Raw genomic sequence first — 19,353 nt, forward strand, 5'->3', positions numbered from 1 at the left:
GCTTGCAGCAGTAACCTCGCAGAAAAGACGGCTACTGTAACAGTACTGGGATTTTATCTCATTGAAAAGTAATAAAAAGCTATGAAATATAGTGCTGTGGAAAAGCATTAACCCTCCTAACAGACAGTAACAAAGTACAACTACTTTGTTACTTTGTACTTACGTAGAATTTTCAGGTATCTGTACTTGGCAACTTTTTACTTTTACTCCCTACATTTTTAAACAAATATCTGTACTTTTTACTTACATTTTCAAAACGGGCTCGTTGCTTTTGGTTTAAGGAATTTGAGGAGAGTTATTATTTCACATCACTGCATGAAATCATGTGTGCCTTCAGACATCAAACTGATATCAGCCTAAAACGTAACACACGAGAGGCAGTCCTGGCTATTTTTCAACACTAGTATCTGTACTTCTACTTAAGTACAGAATGTCTGCGCTATTACTGATTTCCTTTCTTCTTCTTTTTTGACTTGTTAATGTTACATGTTTCAGATTATCAAACAGATTTTCAATATTAGACAAAGATAACCTGAGTAAATGGAAAATTAAGGGAAATACATTATTAAGGTAAAAACAAAGCTATCCGAACCTACCTGACTCTGTGGAGGGGAAATTAATTGCTCCCCTTCATTCAGTCGTGAACTTGCGGTAATTTACGTGCATTTTTTTGGAAGGCTGAGTTAAGTTTCACTGGCCACACCCTGACCTGATCACTGCCAGCCTGGTTGAATCAATAAATCTTTAAAATAGAACCTGTCTGACAAAGCGAAGTAGGCCAAAAGATTTCAAAAAGCAACACATCATGCCACGATGTGAAGAAACATCTGAAAAACAAACTCGTTAAAGTTTATCACTCTGGAAAGAGTTTCAAAACCATTTCTAAAGGCTGTGCGACTCCAACGAACCACAGTGAGTGCCGTTATTCAAAAATTAATATGAGAAAACTTACAACAGTCGTTAAATGTTCCAGAGAGTACAACATCACTTCAAGAGCGCATCAACGACTCATTCAGGAGGTCACAAAAAACCCAGAACAACATCTATAGAGCTGCATGCCTCAGTAGGCTTAGATAAGGTCAGAGTTCATGATTCAATAATAAGGAAGAGACTGGGAAAAATAGAGCAAACCACTGCTGATCCAAAAGAACACAGAACGTCGTCTCACGTTTACCAAAAAACATCTTGGATGATCCACGATACTTTTGGGAAAATATTCTGTGGACTGACGAGAAAAAAGTTGAACTTTTTGTAGGTTTGAGTCCCGTTACAGCGTAAAACTAACTGCATTTCATAAAGAGATCATACCAATAGTCAAACGTGGAGGTGGCAGCGTGATGGTGTTGGACTACTTTGCTGCTTCAGGGCGACTTGCTGTAACTGATGAAAGCAGGAATTCTGCTCTTTACCAGAAAATCTTGAAGAAGCTCGGTTTAAGAACCGAAGCACGCCAACAAGTCCATCTGAGTGGCTCAAAAAGAATGCGATTTTGGACCTCAAAGGCATTTTTATATTTTCTTGTCAAATATCAACATTTATTTGATGATCTCAGACATAATAAATCACAAAGGGGGGAAATATTTTTCAGAGCACTGTATTTAACATAAACCTTTTGAGCCTGTTCATTTTTTTTCTATTAAAAGTCTGCAAACTACTGCTTTTGCAGATTGTAACAGACGCGGGTTTGACAGGGTGAGACAGAAAAGGTTCATTCTCACATCCACTGTGTGTGAATATCACAATCAGATTTCATCCTTTGCTGTCGATCATTGTCTCTGTGCATTTTAAGGTTGAGTGTCATCATGAAGAGTCTTGGCTTTAGCGCAGGGGTGTCAAACACGTTCTGAGCGATCACTGATGATCTACAAACAACCTCCGATGTTTTAAAGCACTATTCTCTCCACGTTTCCTCACTAAAGACTAAATGATTTAACCATCTTATGTGGATTTTATACTTTCCACATTAGTGGGTATACAAAGGTCCACTTCAGTCTGAGTAATCTAAATGTCATCATCAAAGGATAAATGTGCATCTGCTAATTTTTTGGGACCATGTGGACTCTTCTCTGAGGCACTAAACCACAAATCACCAACTACCCATGTGTCCTTCAGATGAACTTAGAGCAACTAAGTATGCCCAACTTGCCGTGCTTTGATGTGATGTTGTGTGAGTAGTTTCTTTGTTAGCAGGAGGGCTGTAAAACCTACAGTGATTCACACAAAATACAGTGAGCCATCTTTTTATGCTTGTGGAACTAGTCCATTGGGCCACACTGGGCTCAGTTGGTGGGTTGTTTCTGACCCGTGGGCCATATGTTTGACACTCCTGCTTTAGCCTTATATTTTTTATCTGTTATTATGATTTAAGTGGGAAAATCTTTCACATTTATTCAGGCTTTCTTTAATCATCTTCACTTTCAGCAACCTATTTTTAAATGTTTGTCTGTAACTAATGTCTCTGATCTGTTCACTGACTTCTTTTTAATTCTCTCTTTGTTTATTTCCATTCTCCATCATTATTTCACCCTGGAAACTGTCTCTCTTTTTTCCTCTCCTCTCCCTTCTTCGTCTTCACTGCCATCACATCTGCATTTATTCCCCTGTCCTCTATGTTCTTCTTCTTTTGTTCTTCTGATCGCTTTGCAACTTTGTTCTGAAACCTTTGTTTTCCTTTTCTGTCAATTTTGACTTTTTCATTCACTTTTTTTTTTGCAACATTTTTTAATCTTCCCCTCACCCTCATTTCTTGAGCCTAATCCTGTCTCTTTTTCATCTCCTGTCTTTTTCTTCATCCTCCTGTCCTCTTTTCTCCTCTATCCACCTTCTCCTTCCCCTCTTCCATGCTTTGCAGCTCTGGCAGCCAGCGGTGGGCAGCTACCCATTTCCAGCCTTGAAGGTGGAGCAGGTCACATGCTTCTCGGTGGACCTGGGGGTGCCTCTGTCCCCTCTTCCCTCCGCCCTTCTCTCTTCCTCAACCGACCCACTCTCCTCCCCATGGTGACCGGCTCTATGGCAACAACATCCACAACTGTCATGGGACTGGTCAGCAGCAGTGGTGGCGTGTGCGGCCCAAGGCCCTGCTTTTCCCAGTCTCCTTCCGCTGGCACCAGCAACCTCATGAGCCCAACTTCGTGCCCAGAAGAGTCTGCGTCTCCTTGTTCAAGTCCCGCCTCTTTCTGTTCATTCAGCGAAGCCTCACCGCCACCACTGGGAGGGACCATGGCCGACTGATCCCCGACTGACAGCCAAAGTATCCTATTAGAGGAGGACGAGGAGGAGAAGGAGGACGATTAAAGGAGCTTTAAAAATCTAAATTTACAACCTCGCCTTTGAACCAAAGCCATCTCTCTGTCCAATCCATCTCTGGTTTTGTCTGTCTCTCTCTTTTCGTATCTCCCTGCTGACGTCTTTTGAAGCCAAAAATATACACAGATGGATGCGGGGAGGAAGCAAAGAGAGAGGTAGGATGGAAAGGATAGAGAGAACTGCAGAACGAAGGAGGGGAATTCGAAACCAAATATTGATCTACAGCTGGAGAGGTGGCACTGAGGTGTGTTTTTGCTTGGCATCGAGAAGTGAACACCACGCTTTTTAACAGCTGGAGAAAAAAAACTCAGTGAGGGCAGGGATGAAAACTGAAACTGTGTGTGGAAAAAAAAAAGGGAGGCAAAGAAAAGACTTGTTTAACAAGCCCGGAAGGTCGTGTGGTTGCAACCAAATTTAAAAAAAAAAAAAAAAAAAAGCAAGAAAGGAAATATGCTAGAAGAGAAACACACAAAGATGTAACCAAAATCTCTGAATACCAAAAACTGAAAACCAAAAAAAGACAAAAAAACAACAACAAACGGAGCGAAAAGCTTTAGTTCAAAAAGACTTTCTGATCTGTCCAGGATCAGTTTACTACTTCATTCTACGTCAAACATTTCCCATTTCACTCAGGATTTCTGTTTTTCCTTTTTTTTTTCCATCTTCAGCTGAAGATTTACAAAACATCTATTTTTCTATTATTTTGTATTCATCGCTCTTTTTTTTATCTAACTCAAACAGTTTCACCCTTTACAGTTGAACCCACATGCAGGATGTCTACCTACCTCTCTCTTTACAGCTTTACAGTGGTCAACCTACCTTACATTTTAACAGACTGTTTCAATGAGCCTGGAGCAGCAGATGGGTGGGGTTTATTACGATAATAATTACTTTAGTTTCCAGTAAGAAGCCAATCTGTATTCGCTGTAGTACAAAAATAACTTTCTGGTATTCATTAAAGCCTTCTTCGTAGCAAAAGCCACCCTTCTGGCAAAAGTTGGAAACTCCACTGAAGTTAAAGGAAAATACTGGTCAAAATTTTAAGGGTTATTTAGCTGTTAAATGTCAATTTGTTAGATCCACAGTTAGATTTGGGGGATTATTTGTATCTCAGATTACCCTCAGAGACAGATTTTAATGGGTTACTGCCATCATCATTATCATCATCATCGTTATTATCTTTAATTTTTGTTCAAACCAAAGTATACCCTGAATAGGATTCATGCTGCCTGCGGAGTGGATATACACAAGGAAGATGTGTGGTTTATTTATTTTTATATTATTTATTATTTGCTGTCTTTAATTTAATGTTACCCTTTATACACGCTCACCATCATCATCACCATCACGTCACCTTTCAGACTGCTCATCTACCACCAGTCACTCACTCTTGGATACCAAAGCATCGCCTCTGGCAGCGTTGTCTCTGGATTCGCCCGGGAGACGAGTGTCCAGACAAAACCTCAGCAGTGTCAAAGGGAAAACACACACACACATATACACAAACACACATATTACAGTACACTACAAGCATAAGAAAGACCAAACCAAAAAAAAAAGAACAAAAGAAAGAGGTGAAGCACCGGCATTCCCCTTACTGCCCCCAAACCCCTGCCCTCCAACCCTCCCTCCCATCCGCCCCTCTCCTTTGTCTCCAAAGATCAGATCAAAGGGCCAAAAGAAACAAGGAGGAGAAGAGAAAGAGGAGAAGCGGAGGAGCCAAAGGTATGAGGAGCTGCAGGGGGAAAGTGAGGAGGAGAAGAAGAAGAGGAGGAGATGGAGAAGTAGGAGGAAGAGGAGCAGGAGGAGATACGCTTGAAGCAGCGGACCAAAAAACCAAAAAGTAACCCAAAACCAAAAGCTACTGCTACTACTGCTACTAGTTATGTGTGAGTGACTGAAGCGTAACGAAACCAAATACAAACAAAGAGGGGGAGGACGGGGGAGAGAAGGGGTGAGTAAGGCCCTGTCTGTCTGTTCGTCTTTAACTGTGATTGCCGTTCTTGTATATCAGACAGAAATCGTTCCCTGCCTCCCTCTGCCGGCCACCTCGCTTTGTTCTCACTTTCTTTTTCCTGGATGGATAAAATATGGATTAACCTCAACAAACTGACTTTGAGAATATATATATTTTTGTTTCTGCTTTCCATAGTGTGTCTGTTACCGATGTATGGATTCGTCTCATTGCTTTCTTCTTATTATGCGGTGGGTAAGGAGGGAGGGAGGGGCTGGGTGTGGGGCTGGGTGGGCGGGGGTGACAGGTTGGTTTGGCAACGTGTTGCCTGTTTTCACGTCTTCTTGTCTCTTCGGTTGTGGTCCGGGTTTTTCTTTGACGTTTGGAGATAACTGTGAAAATGTAGCTTCCGGGATTTCCTTTCTTTCTTTTTTCTTTTTAAGTTGATTCAGAATGTTGTGAAAAAGCCAAAACTGAAAACCAAAAGCAAAACTTTTTAGAAATACAACCATACCAAATAGAACAACCAAACCAATGCACAAGTCGTATGATTGGATTAGCTGAAGTGTGTGTGAGAGTGTCTGTGTGTGTGTAAGCATGTGTAGGTAAAGATGATTCTCTTACATACAAACCAAACCATAAAACACACAAAAACACATGATGGACAAAATAATATCAGTCAGTGAAGAGCAAAGCTCCGGTCAGTTTGAACCTGGACCTGTTTCTGCAGTTTTCCAATCACATTCGTCGGCTTCCTGCAAAAGATTTAGATCACATCTCATAAAAACGTTGCCCGTTCATCCCCCCCATAAAGGAATGCACAAATTTAGCATTTTTGGGTTCAATTATGATCAAATAAATCACAGCAAGTTCCCACAGTTTCTCACACATGTTGAAAAATGCAGGAATGCTTATGGTGACTCAGCTCCTGGCTACTTAAACTCCAATTTTAAGTCAACCTCTTATTTTAGTACTTACAGGATGTAAATTCAGTTTTAAAGGTCTTGACGGCACCACAGTAAACAAAAAAACAACAGTTTACGAGTCTGATTGTATTGCATAAGTGAAAAAATGAGTGCGCACATTTCAAGGTTTTCTTTTAAAATGTTTAGTTTCAGGGTTTTATGTCATTATAATGTGTGTTATATTAAATTTAGAAAGGTCACAAAAGATATTAGAACACAAACGTTTGATTTATAGTCACATCTGCACAAAAACTGATTTTTTTAAACCAAATTCATTAAGATTAGAACTCAATACATTAATTTCTACTTTTATTTTTGTTAGATTTGTAAGTGCACAATATTATTTTACTTAGTTTGAGGGTTTTTTCCAAGTCCAGTTGTTAATTTTATCATAATACCATATGTTTAAAACCAAATTCAAACCACTGACCACCTAAGCAGTACCATAAATAAAACACAGTTGTGCTTAAAGGTCTCAAGTCTGTGATAAAGACAGCAGTGGCAGAGTGACTGCCAGGCTATGACTGTTAGTGCTGCTGTCTTTAATTTGATTATTTATTTAACTGACTGTCATTTTGAATTAAAAACTTACAATTAAAATCTAAGACTGCAATAAATCTGCAACAATTGCTAAATGTATTCTTTTTAATTACTGATAAAACTTGGAAGAAAATGACACTTTAAATTGTTGGTTACTCCAGTGAATATCGGGTCCTGTGATCCTTTGTTGCGTGGGGTGGCCAGACTTACAAACACAGACTGTATTCAAAAGATGGTAGTCACACCTTGGCTCCACCCCACTCTTATTTTGGTGAGGATTAATGGCTGTGATTGGAGAACTAAAGAAAGCAAGTACCAGGTTGAAGCCAGGGATGAACTTTGATGTGACACAGATACTGAAGGCAACCAGTGATGAAGACGATATGGGGAGGGGCACGGGGTACAGGTGGTAAAGGCTGTTAACATCCACTTTTAGAGGGAATGTATCCATTAGTTCTTATAGGTTTTGTAGAAGGAAATAATATATGTTCACCTGCTCTTATTTGTTGCTCATGTATTAAAAGGCTGGGACTATTATCCATTGACGACCGAAGACGACGACATGATTTAAGAACCAAAAGCTTTAAAACTCTTTTATCTCTCACGGGCTCCTTGTTGGAAAAAAAATATTTGTATTTATTGTATGAGGGAGGTGTGTGATTTTTCGGGGATGGGGAAAATAGTCTGTTTGTATTTGATGAACTTCTTTGTCTCTCATCTTGTTTATTTATTGATTATTTATGTATTTATTGAATTCTATTTAAGTCTTTCGGGATCTTTGTAACAGCTTTTCAGGGGTTGTATCTGCAGAGAGGGATGTTCTTGAGATCAAAACAAGGAGGAACGAATGTTTCAAAGCAAAACCAAACCTAAGACTGTTGCAACCTGAGAAGGAGAGAAAGTAGGGAACAGAGGGAGGAACATTTATGGCTAGCTTCGTGGGGAAACAGTTGTTTCCTGTTCCAGCCATCAGACAGGCATTGGAGTGTGTGTCACTGCGTTTGGTTTACTTACCTCCAGCAGCATTGTTTTTATCATCATCTTATTAAATACATTACTAACATAGACTGTATTAAAAAGATGGGAGACACCATGATGGCACATAAGACGATGAATAGCAACCGTGACATCATCTGCTGGTTCTGAAGTTGTGTTTTGAAGCCCCATTAAAGGGGCGGGTCTAACTCTAAAACTGCTTTGTTTACTGGCTAAGGTCTTATCAATCACAAGTCCATAGCCAATGAATAAGCCCTGGATAAACCTCAATTTTGAAACCTACTAAGACCAAATTTTAAAAACTTTTGCTTGATTAACCCCCTAAAACCTTTAGGGAGGTGCTTATAGGTCAAGCTGGAAAGCCTCTTTTCCAGAAAACGTAAAGTAAACTTTTAGATTTTAAATCCCGCTCAGCTTCACACACTCCAAACACGTCAGTGTTTGAAACATTGCTCGACTTTGTGGTGTAAAATCCAACATTTCTGTCCCAACGAGTGAATTCGCTCCTCCTCCTCTGCTCTCTAACAATCTTTCGAGGGCTTTAACTCATACCTCTGATACTCAGATAAAATAAACCAAATAGACATTCAAGCTTTAATGACGAAACATAAACCTAAAAAAAAAAAGACGTGTCTTGTCTGAACTCAGGAGTGAGGGGTGTGAAAGCGGCCCTAGCAAGTTAGTTTGACGGAGGAAAAACAAAGATTTTCACGAACCAGTTGTTCTTATGGCTTTAACCTACAGAACGCACGGCCACGCTGGGTGAAGACGTGGCGTGTTTTGTAGCGAGGGGAGGGGGGTGTGTGTCTATTTATCACTGCTGTCGGAAAAAAACATCCGAACTTCTTTTATCTTCTTTTTTTTTTTTTTACTCGAAATAAAAAAGTGAATTTCTGTTTTTAGCACGACGCTCATCTCTTGGGGTCTTTAAAGTCCACTGTGGATCTTAAAAACTGTGTGGATTTCCGACTTAACAGATCTTTATATTTTTAACATTTGTGTTACGTGTTATGTTTTTTAACTCCAACAGCAGTGCAGCTCTGTCTGTATGTGTGCCTGTGCAGTCGGACTCGGCTGTGGTGGACAGAGAATGATACCAAAGTTAAAACGACCACAGCGAGACCCTGCACGACAAACACAACACACGCGCTCACAGTCATTCCACGTGTATATAAGCATTCAGGATTCTCATTAGGGACTGTAACTGATAAAATAAAGGATATCCAGCGCCTGATGTTAATATAAGAACACTGTCAGATAATAAGAGCATTTCAGGCCTCGGCAGTTTTCTACTGTAGTTCTTTATGTGGCTGTGAATGTTAATTTTACTACTCTGCTCAAGTCACCGTGAAATCGACGACTTTTTTTCTCTCTTTGTTTTTTTTTTTTTTGGCCTTGAGAACACAAATGTTAATACCTGCTACCAGACAGAGTAAAAGTAAATGAGAGTATTACTTCAGTCAGTATTGTTTGCCCCTTGTTATTGTTGATTTATTAAGGAGAAGTTTTAAAAGAAACATTTTCCTTTCTATTTTTTCTACAATGCAGCTTAAATCCAAAGGTTAAGAGGACAGCAAAGATAGATTTTACTGCTAAAGAAAAGACCTCAATAGTGAAAACCAAAGAGCTCCACTGTATCTTTTCACATTTTCTGTTTCTCCGCATTGTGCAACTCCCTCGATTTTATGATGTAAACTCCAAAAGTGTTCTTTAATATAGCCTGATGATGATGATGATGATGATGGTAGTGGTGGTGGTGAACATAAAAGACGAAAACAAGCATCTGTTTTTTGGGGTTCTCTTTTTTTCCTGTTTTGAAGTATGCTTACGATATGCTGTTTTTTGACCTCGAGGCTCTCTCTGTCTGAGTTGATTCTATAACCCGATTCTGTTGGAAACGTTTGGGTTTGAAACTGTTCTCTACTGTCCCTTAACTCATCGCTATCTGTGTGCCTGTTGTTTTGGGGGCCAGGGAAACGGGGACAAAACAAACCTGTAAGTGTTAGAAATAAAGTGCGAATTTAGACCAAAGTCATCTCCCGTGTTTTTGTTGTTATTTTGTTTCTATAATGCAGTTCCTCTAGTGGCCACTTGACAATTAGGATAATGAATCGTGTAAAAAATGGTCAAATCATCTTAGGATGATGACTTCTTGAACATAATGAGGAGTTCACTGTACTCAAAAGGCCTCCACAGTCATCAGCGTCCAGTGAGTGTTCATAGACGACTATTTGCCAACACATTTGCAGTTTTAGCATAATGAAAATAAAACAGTCAGTTAATCTGTTAATTAAAATTCACCTCCACCGAGGGGGTTATGTTTTTGTTGGTCATGCTGTCTGTAAATATAATTTCTCAAAAACTTTTGAATGAATTCCAATAAAACTTTGTAGAGTGGGGTCATGTTAGCGATCCATTAAAATGTGGCTCACATTCAGCGAGGCCTTCAAGACCAAATTAGTGATTCATTGGTTGACAAATCTCGCAAAAAGCCAAAGTGTGGTTTGTGTTGGCAACATAAAAGATTAAAAATATCATGTCTCAATTAACCTTTGACTTCTCCTTTAAGGTCAATGGATTATTCTGAAGGTCAAAGTGATAATAATGCAATATAGAGCTGTTTGAAATGTCATTAGGTTTTCAGACTGACAAGAACATGTTAGCATAGGATACTTTTGAGTATAGTTAATATCATTGTGACTTTTTTATGTACGTTACAGTAATGGGTTCTAACTTTTAAGTGCATAAAATTTTTTTTACATCTACAATGTCCCTGAATAAGTGTTATTTTTTGAGGAAAACTAGATAAACCTGAGATCAAATTTTTTTTCCACTTTATATTTATTACTAAACATTTGAAAAAACTTGTACTAAACAATGAAGTGGATGCTATGCATGTACTATAGTCACATACTGTAAATAAAAAATAATTATAGTAAAAATTAAGTCTATTAGTATGTTCAAATGAGGTTCGACAGAGCAAATCTGCACGTTTTACTGTGTTATGAACTTCTTAAAGTAATTTTTAAATTAATATTAAAATAATACAATATTATTCCCTTAAAAGCCCAGACAGTGAGCTGCCTTGCTGCAGGTTCTGAGCACTTCTTCTTTCAGTGTTATTAAACATATTACACTCTAAAAGACAAATTCAGTGAACTCAGATTTATTAATGTTTTATGGTGTCCCCTGCCTCAAAATCTAAAAAGAAATGAATCATTAAAAAATAAAGAGGATCCAACTTTAATGAAACTTTAATGAATATCAGCAACACCCCCGCCCCCCAAAAAAATAAAAATAAAATGTTTCTTCAGTTTAGCTTGACTTCATATTTTTCACCTGGTTGTCTGGACTTCACTGGCAGTGGCTCCCCACCACAGTCTGAGTTATTTAAACTGTACAACTTAAGTGAAAAATGTTGCATTCTGCTAACATAAATGGCATTCAGAGGCCACATACTTTCACATGCAACTTATCTGAGGAATCTTTACAGTGCTCTTGGGGATTAAAAAAACAGTCATAGGAAAAATAACATTCTTCACTTTAATGTCGAGCACAGAGAAAAGATATGTGAGCTCCTTTATTTAGTCTGCCATCTTCATGGTATAAAATACTGACCCTGATAAAGACGCTATGAGCTGAAAATCTGCTTTTAAACCATTTGCATTCCTGACTAAATAAATGTTTATACTTCATCTCCTTAAGAGCCTGGTCACTTTTTTCTGTCCACACATTATTGTGTTTTGTGAACTTGAATCCAGTTATTTTACAAACCTAGTTAAATGTTAGACCACCTTCTTTTCACCAACTTCCAAGATGCTTAAAGGGACAAAACAGAACTTCCAAAAAGGTCTGAAGATGAGGTGAAGACCAGAAGCTTAAACATGGAGTAACTGAAAGATGGGCACACTGTGGTCATAAAGGGATTGTCATTGTAATACTCAGGTAGGCTGTGACAAATAATGTTCAGTTGTAACTAAGGGGACCAAAGGGTGCCCACATATCCCCCACACAGGCCAGGATGGAGCCATGCTTTTAAGTTGTTTACACCAAATTCTAACTCTACCATTCAAAAGTAGCAGCAAAAATGAAGTTATGAGAGCAGGCAATATTTTTCCAGCCTTCTTCTGCTCACCTTTACTGAGGCTGTGTGACCTGAAGCCTCAGTCTTCTGTTCTTAGCTGACAGAATCAGAATCTTTATTATAGCAATGAAACTGTATGAAGCTGAGCTGCCGTTATCTAGAAAAAGAAAGACACAGTCACTCAAAATTAAAAAATTAAGTTCAAAATATATAAAAATGTGTCTATAAATAACAATTGTTTGGATATTAAAGTGGGACCCAGTGTGGTCCTCTGCTGCTCATCTGCTTTAAGGATCGACATGGTGTGGATTCAGAGATGCTCTTCTGCATTTCTTGGTTGTTTCTGAGTTAGTGTTGCCTAGCTTGAAGCAGTCTGCAAATTCTTCTTTCACCTCTGAAATCAACAAGGTATTTTTATCCAGAGAACTGCCGCTCACTGGATATTTTCTCTATTTTGAACTTCATCAGTTTCTAAAAGACTCAGAGCAGACCGCCTGGTACAAAACACATTCAGAGTTACTTAAGTCCCAATTTCTTCTCCGTTCTGATGCTCGGTGTAAAATTCAGCAGGTCATCTTGACCATGTCTACAAGTCTAAATGCACTGAGACGCTTCCAGGTGGTTGGCTGAGCGAGCGGTTGACCAGGTGTACTTAATAAAGTGTGCGATTAGTGTTTGCACTATCATCCCACACACTTTCTGCTTCTTAAGAGTGGTGTTGCCGGGGATTGGAAACAACACAAGTGAGAGTAATCAGGATAATCAGACAAACAGGAAGTAAAACCCAAAAGAAGACACTATCAAAGTGACAACCAAGACATACACTCGATTTTATTATTAGTCCAGATCTTAAAACCAGAACAAATCCCAGGGATGATAACAACTTCACATGTTCAGCCAGAAGAATTACAATCAGGCATTGTGGCAACATCTTTCTGCTGACAGTCTACCTATCTCTTAATCCCCTTTTTTAAAATGTTGCCTGTCTTGCACTTTCCTATCTCTCTCTCCCAGTTTTGGTTCCTCGGGAGTTGCTGACATAGAGAGAATTTTTACCCTTCTGAACCTCCCTTCGAATTCTTGCTGCTACACATGTTCAGGGGCGACATCAGGGAGTGAGCCCCCTGAATCATTCAGGGGGCTCGAAGCAGGATAGGACAGGAGCCCTGCAGCCTGCCACGGATTATTGAAATTTAATGTGCAGGTGCTCTTGTTGCCAAGATTTCTAGCAGCGCCCCTGCACACATTCGCCCCTTGTTGCTGCCTAGCACTAACAGAGGGCTCAGCAACTGCAATTTCGGGAGATTAAAAGAGTGCTGCTGCTGCTGCTGTTGTTGTTTAGGGAACAAGTATCGAACCGGTTTTCATTTCTAAAAGCTACAGCTTCTCAGCCAGTTCCTACGTGCTTCTCCTCATCTGTTTTTTATGAGCGCGACCCAGGGTTGTGTGAGGGTTTCTAATTTAACAGATCAGCCAAACCATAATCCGCACGCCTCCTCCCATCTACAGTAAATCATACAAGTGCATCCAACTCCACATACAAATAGCTTCTGGGGAAAATTTAGAACTCGGTCTCCTTGGTTCTCTGTCCAGCACCAACTTATTATCTGGTCAAATTGACATTCAACTCTGTCATTTTGCTTTTTAAAAACACAATTTAAGGACTGGGTTTTTCATTTGCTCCCTCCTTGGAATATTTAGTTTCTTTCTCCCAGTCTTGTGAAACATTTTCTGCCACCGACTGCCAGCTGTGGGGAAATGAAACAGCAGAAAGGCAGATACGAACTTCTGTGTGAAACTGATGCAGTAGTTTTGTTCCCCTATGAATCGATGACATGAAATAATGATGTTGCTATTGGTCCTGGGTGGTTCAGATCTGGGTGGCCTAGTTCGTGTGTGTATGTGCGTGCGTCCATACGTGTGTGTGCGCATTTCCAGTCAGCCCCAGTCTCTCTTCTGGGAACTAACATGTTGTAACCCACATGAGTCCCTCAGGAGCAGCTTTGCTTGCTACACTGCACAGAAGAAACTAACTCTGTCTCTTTCTCCCACACTCCCATGCTCTGTAAACCATGAATGAATCCCTGTGTTTGCACCTTTACACACTCTGCATGCCAGATGTGAAACTGCCAAATGTTTGGAAAGTCAAATGAAATACCAGGTGTGAAGCAACCTTGAAATTGGCAGCTCCCGTCTGACCGCAGAGGCGATGCTGAGCGTCGGTCAGGGGGTCTCAGAGCCACATGATGACCAGCAGAGAAGGTGTCAAAGAACTGGATCATAAGTCAGTCCGTTTCCTCATCACAGCAGCTGCACAGCTGGAAACTAAAAGATATATTTATATCTTCAAAAATATAGATGAAAAGTAAGAAAAAAAGACTGATTTATTTCTCTTTGCTAAGAGTCATATTACACTACGTTTATTAAATACAGCAACAACAAGAAAACACCTTAAAAAGAGGCCCTCTTGAATTATTCTCAGTATAAATCCCTTTCTTCAGACTCTTAAAGAATCAGCACGGGCAAGTTTAGTGCAAACCCCACTAGGTGGCGCCCCCTCATTACAAAAAGCTCACAACGACTGAAAGGCATGAAGACATGGACACCCAGCACTACCTCAGCTCTTGAGGGACTCTTTTGTTGTTCGTAGTGCTCGTCCTTATAATTTCACGTTATCACTTTGACCATGCAGCGTTTATATTTTTTCCTCTTTTGTTTAAAGAGTCTGATATTCCTGTTTCATCCTTGGATTACCAACACTGAGGCACTATTTACGATTTAAAACAAATAATTGAGAAATAAGTGAAACTTTAACTGCCACAATGAGACAATTCAAGAGCATTTGGAGGCAAAATTTCATGAAACTGCAAAAATTCCCAGTGCACAAAAAAACTTTTCATTAAAACATAACCTGAAGCAAAGCTGTTTAAAAAGTCACTATGAATCTCATGTCACAACAACCCATAAAATCTGTGAGCTTGAAAGAACTGATAGCAGCATTAATTTAGAAGAAAATCTTATTTTACAGCCTCGCTCTTAAATCTTCGGATAGGCTGGGATGCTGTGAGGTATTTCCTTTAGCAGACACTTGAGGTCTTTGTCAGTCAGATGAACACCAAGCAGCAAAAAAGACTCTTATAAACTTGTTAAAGACAATCTGCAGGAGTGTTGCTGTAAACAAACTGCCTGCCCGCACTCAGTTCCTGAGCTGTATTGCATGTAAATGAGCTTTCATTGTTTTGAATGGGAGAGCCATTGTGGCCGTTAGTGTTTTCTGCTACATTTCACATTTAAATTTGGTTACACGGTTAAACTGTCTGCAGCGTAAAACCAGTGCAAACATGTGTGACGCTGGTCTGAGTTACATCACAATTCACTGCTGATTTCACACGTGGTGACTCATTGATGTTAAAGGTAACCCTGTCCAGTGTTGGTATATAAGAAGTATTCAGATCTTTTCTTACAGTAGCACTAAATTAGTAAATTAATCAAGATCTACACCGTGTATAAATCTTGATTCATTTAATTTTAAAGAAAACAGTTGATACAAGACACTGACTGCACCAAAGTTGCAGTTTCTGTTTCTGGGAATGGGCACTGTTGCTGAGTTTTTCCATATTTATTTAATTTCTGGTAAATGCTATTTACTTCCATTATATAAAAAAGTCAGACATCTCTAAAACTGATATCTCCAACCTTGGGTAGCTCAAATCAAAAGAAAATAGATGGATAAATAGAAAAACTTAAGGTCTGATAGTGGCATTGGTCTGAAAAGCTGCTGAGAGAGTGCCTTAAACCTGCATTCTTCCTAATGACCAGCAGGGGGAGACTCTTCTGATGGCAAAAAGAAGATTGTATAGAAGTATTTGAGAACAGGGACCTACTTCTCACTTGAGGTATGACCTTGGTAAATGCTCTCCTAGTGGAGTTATGGTCCTACCTTCTAGTTTAAAGTCTGATGTGATTTATAACGATGTTTATTTTGTAAGAACAGTCCCATTTAAAGTGATATACACATGTCAAGCCTTTCAGAATAAAACACCACTCTTCCTTCATTATCTCTGATTTAACTCATTCAGTGCCAGCCATTGGCAGTGAATGAGTTAAACCCATTGACTCATGCACTGCCATTGACGGCTATAGACGTCAATGGCAGTGAATGAGTTAAGCAAAACAAAGATAACAGCAGCTAAAATGCTCAACTACAGGTTACAAAAAAGCAGACTTAACCAATTAATGGGTAGCATAATTTTGGCTTTGTCCATCCTTTTTATACAGTCTGTTTTTCTTGAACACTGTAGTGGAGAATAATTATATTTTGGTCATAAGTTAAATACGCTCATCATGGGTATGGAGGATCTTTGGCTTTCTTTCAAATGTTTTTTTTCCAGGAGGCGATGAATGCACTGCATACATCTTTAATGACTTTAAAAACTTGGGGGCATGAGTTTGGATTTTCTCTAATGTACACTTAAATCTAAGTGATGCTGAAGGCTCTACAATGTCTTCTAACCTGACAAGGCCAAAGCCTATTAACATCTCATTATTGATCATGACTGACTACAGCTAGTAGTTCCTCTTTGCAGGCATGAAAAGGGGTTTGTTTGACAGCACTGATTGGATTGACTGAAAACAATCAGAAAATCTAAAGAAATCAGTAAAAAAGGAAATTTGAAGATTTGCTAGTTGGAAAGGTCTCTTGGAGCCATTTCTGGTCAACTGCAGATCCAAATATCATCAGTTTAAGAAACTGTATGTTAAGTACAAGTTGCTTTGCTAGTTTGGCTCACTGGAAGAATACCCAAACTATCACCTTCACATGGAAGGGAATTGTTTAGGTTTTTCAGGAACATGAATACCGTGGAACACCAGCATCCTTGTCCGTAGCAAAGGGAGTTTTATTTTTCCGTGGACTAAGCAGTTGCTGATCAAGAAAGAACCACCTGCTCGAAAATCAGTATCTTCAAACTCAAGTGGAATTTGCAGCTCGTCACAGGGACAAGCCAAATACCTTCTAGAGAAACTATTTATGGTCAGGTGAGACAAAGATTGGGCTATTTGGCAACAGTGACAAGAGCTATACTTGCAGGAGTAAAGTTGAGGCTTTCAAACCTAAGAACGCTGTACCAGCTGTTAAGTATGGTGGTGGTAGCATTATCTGAAATCAACAGCTGAAACTTGGACACATCTGGATGTACCAGCAGGCCAATGATGCCAAACACAGATCAAAACTGGTTCTGGAATGGTTAACAGACTTTCCAAAGGTTTCCCAAAGCTCCAACGTCTATAGAAAATGTGTTTAAAAGCTCGGCCCATGCCAGAAAACCAACCAATTTTAATGAACTCTACTAATTCTGCCAGAAGAGCGGCCTAATATCCAGCTAAAATTATGCCAGACACTTGTTGATGGCTATTGAGAGATGTGATATTTAACTAAATATTAGTGGGTGTGTATAAATACAAAATAGAAAATACAGTAAATTCAAACTTGTGCTCCCAGTTCTTGCTTTTTAAAGTCATTCAATATAAATGCTGTACAATCATTCCACCCTGGAAAAATAACAGCTCAAAGAAATCATTAAAACCCCCAAATTACCGCAACAGCCATGCCCATGATGAGTGCATGTAAACTTCTGACTGCAACAGTAAAGTAGCAAAAATCTTTGTAGATTTCCACCGCGAGCCACGTTTGAGCCAATCCGTTTGAGAGCAGACTTGATTTTATATAAAGACACATCAGCTTCTGAACCCTCGGATGGGCGTCTCCCCTCCTGTTCGTCAGAACAGATGATGATGGTGTGAACTGGCCTTTGTGTTTGCATGAAAGCACATGGCTGCTTGCCTAAAATGTAAATGCATGAAAACCCATCACCACATGTGCGTCTGACATACGACTGTCTCCCCGAGGTTCAGACGCCTCCAGACACAACGTCCTCTGGTAACCGCTGTGATGCAGACAGTCGTCCTGTAGCTATAGAAACAAAACTGTGCGCTCGGGGTGTGTGGTAGGTGGCAGGCTGCTTGCGGTTGGCCGGATGGCTGGTGTTGTCGGGATGGCTAATCACCGCAGCCCTGGTGTGATGTCTGTTGCCATCGCGCTCTAGACTTGAGCCAAGAAGAGCAGGACTCTTTCATATTGCAGGGCCTATAGGCCGCTTCTCGCTCATCCACCCCAGCCAAACCTACACAAACATGGTGCCAGCCAATCTCAACCCAACTCAGACAAACTCAGTCTCAAGCCAAACCCACCCAAGCGTAACTGTGTGCAGCCAAGCCCACCACTCTCCACCCTGTCCTAAACCAGCATTTGATATTTTATATTCTAGACATTATTTAGCCAACGCTCGCCTCCACACAGTCTTATAACTGCAAACAGTGGAAGAAATAATTGTGGGTGGCAGGATCACCCTGGGAGTAAAAGGAGTGTCTTATTACAGAAAGGTCAAAAACCTGATGATATTGACAGCTGATTTGTCTGCAAGCTCACTGTCAAAGTGTTTTAGCAAAACAATCAACCGCAAACCATTCAGTGTTAGACACTCCGAGCTAAGCGCCAAAACCATAAATCACAAATAAATCCGTGTATAAAAGACGTATGAAGGAGAAAAATATCAATCCAACATAGTAACAAATGATACAGAGGTGCCAGACCTTTACACTGACGCAATATTTCATGTTTATTTCATAGTTTTGAGTTATGTAGGCCAGAAAGGACGGAGCTAAACAAAAGATTAGCATTGGGTTTCATTCAAATACATGCAATGTGTGTTCAAGTTGCGTGAATCTCTTTGTAAGTCTTTGTAATTTTTCTCAGAGACATGCAAGTACAGACAAGTGTTGACATACAGCAGGGCTTTGCGTGCCTGAATAGTCCAAGACAGCAGACTATACATGTCAGTCTAAACATATACAATATATTCAAACAATAAAGACAAGGAGGATAAGGAAAAAGTAGAGCAAAGAAGGCTGCTGATTCTCAGCTTTGATTTCCTGTCAGCGTGCAGAAACACGCAATACATGCAGAAAAGGAAACGGGACAGGGTGACGAGGAGCAGAAACACAGGAGGGGAGAGGAGGAGAGGTGAGGTGAAGTGAAGGAGTTTAGGAAAAGGAGGGGGAGAAAGTGACATGCAGATAAATGTAGTGCTGAACAGAAAGGTTAAAAGCCTCCACTAGAGGAAAAACACACTCCTGAGACTGAAGTTTGCATCCAAGCCACAGACATTTAAATCAACAACGTAGTGAATACAAGCACCTATTACTATTTTCACTGGCCTGTCACCATGTTAGCGCCGTTGACTTTTACATACCTTTCTGTCTCTCCTGTCAACAGACAGTAAAATCTCCTGAATGAGCTACTGTGAGATGCTACGAGGCAACGAGCCTGTTAGCATCAATGCTAAACTACATTTTACATTTAACTGAGTTTGCTGACAGTGAATTACAGTCAGTGGAAATGGGGACATCCTGAACATTCAAACGAGTGTTTAGCCTTAAGTCAACAATCT

General features: G+C 39.8%; 1 protein-coding gene across 1 annotated transcript in view; it reads left to right on the forward strand.

Annotated features, from left to right (window-relative positions):
- pou2f2a (POU class 2 homeobox 2a) overlaps positions 1 to 5,509 on the forward strand; it is a 67,876-nt gene extending 62,367 nt beyond the window's left edge. Inside the window, exon 16 of the mRNA XM_086280614.1 lies at positions 2,852 to 5,509. Coding sequence (XP_086136740.1) covers positions 2,852 to 3,231 — 380 coding nt within the window. The 3' untranslated portion in view covers positions 3,232 to 5,509. The remainder of the gene's footprint in view (positions 1 to 2,851) is intronic.
- Positions 5,510 to 19,353: the final 13,844 nt, after the last annotated feature.

Source organism: Aulonocara sp. 'chitande type north' Nkhata Bay, linkage group LG22 (assembly GCF_057382095.1).
Source record: "Aulonocara sp. 'chitande type north' Nkhata Bay isolate Kocher_YH1m ecotype deep benthic linkage group LG22, A_spYH_male_GT1.1, whole genome shotgun sequence".
In the NCBI taxonomy this organism is placed as follows: domain Eukaryota; kingdom Metazoa; phylum Chordata; class Actinopteri; order Cichliformes; family Cichlidae; genus Aulonocara; species Aulonocara sp. 'chitande type north' Nkhata Bay.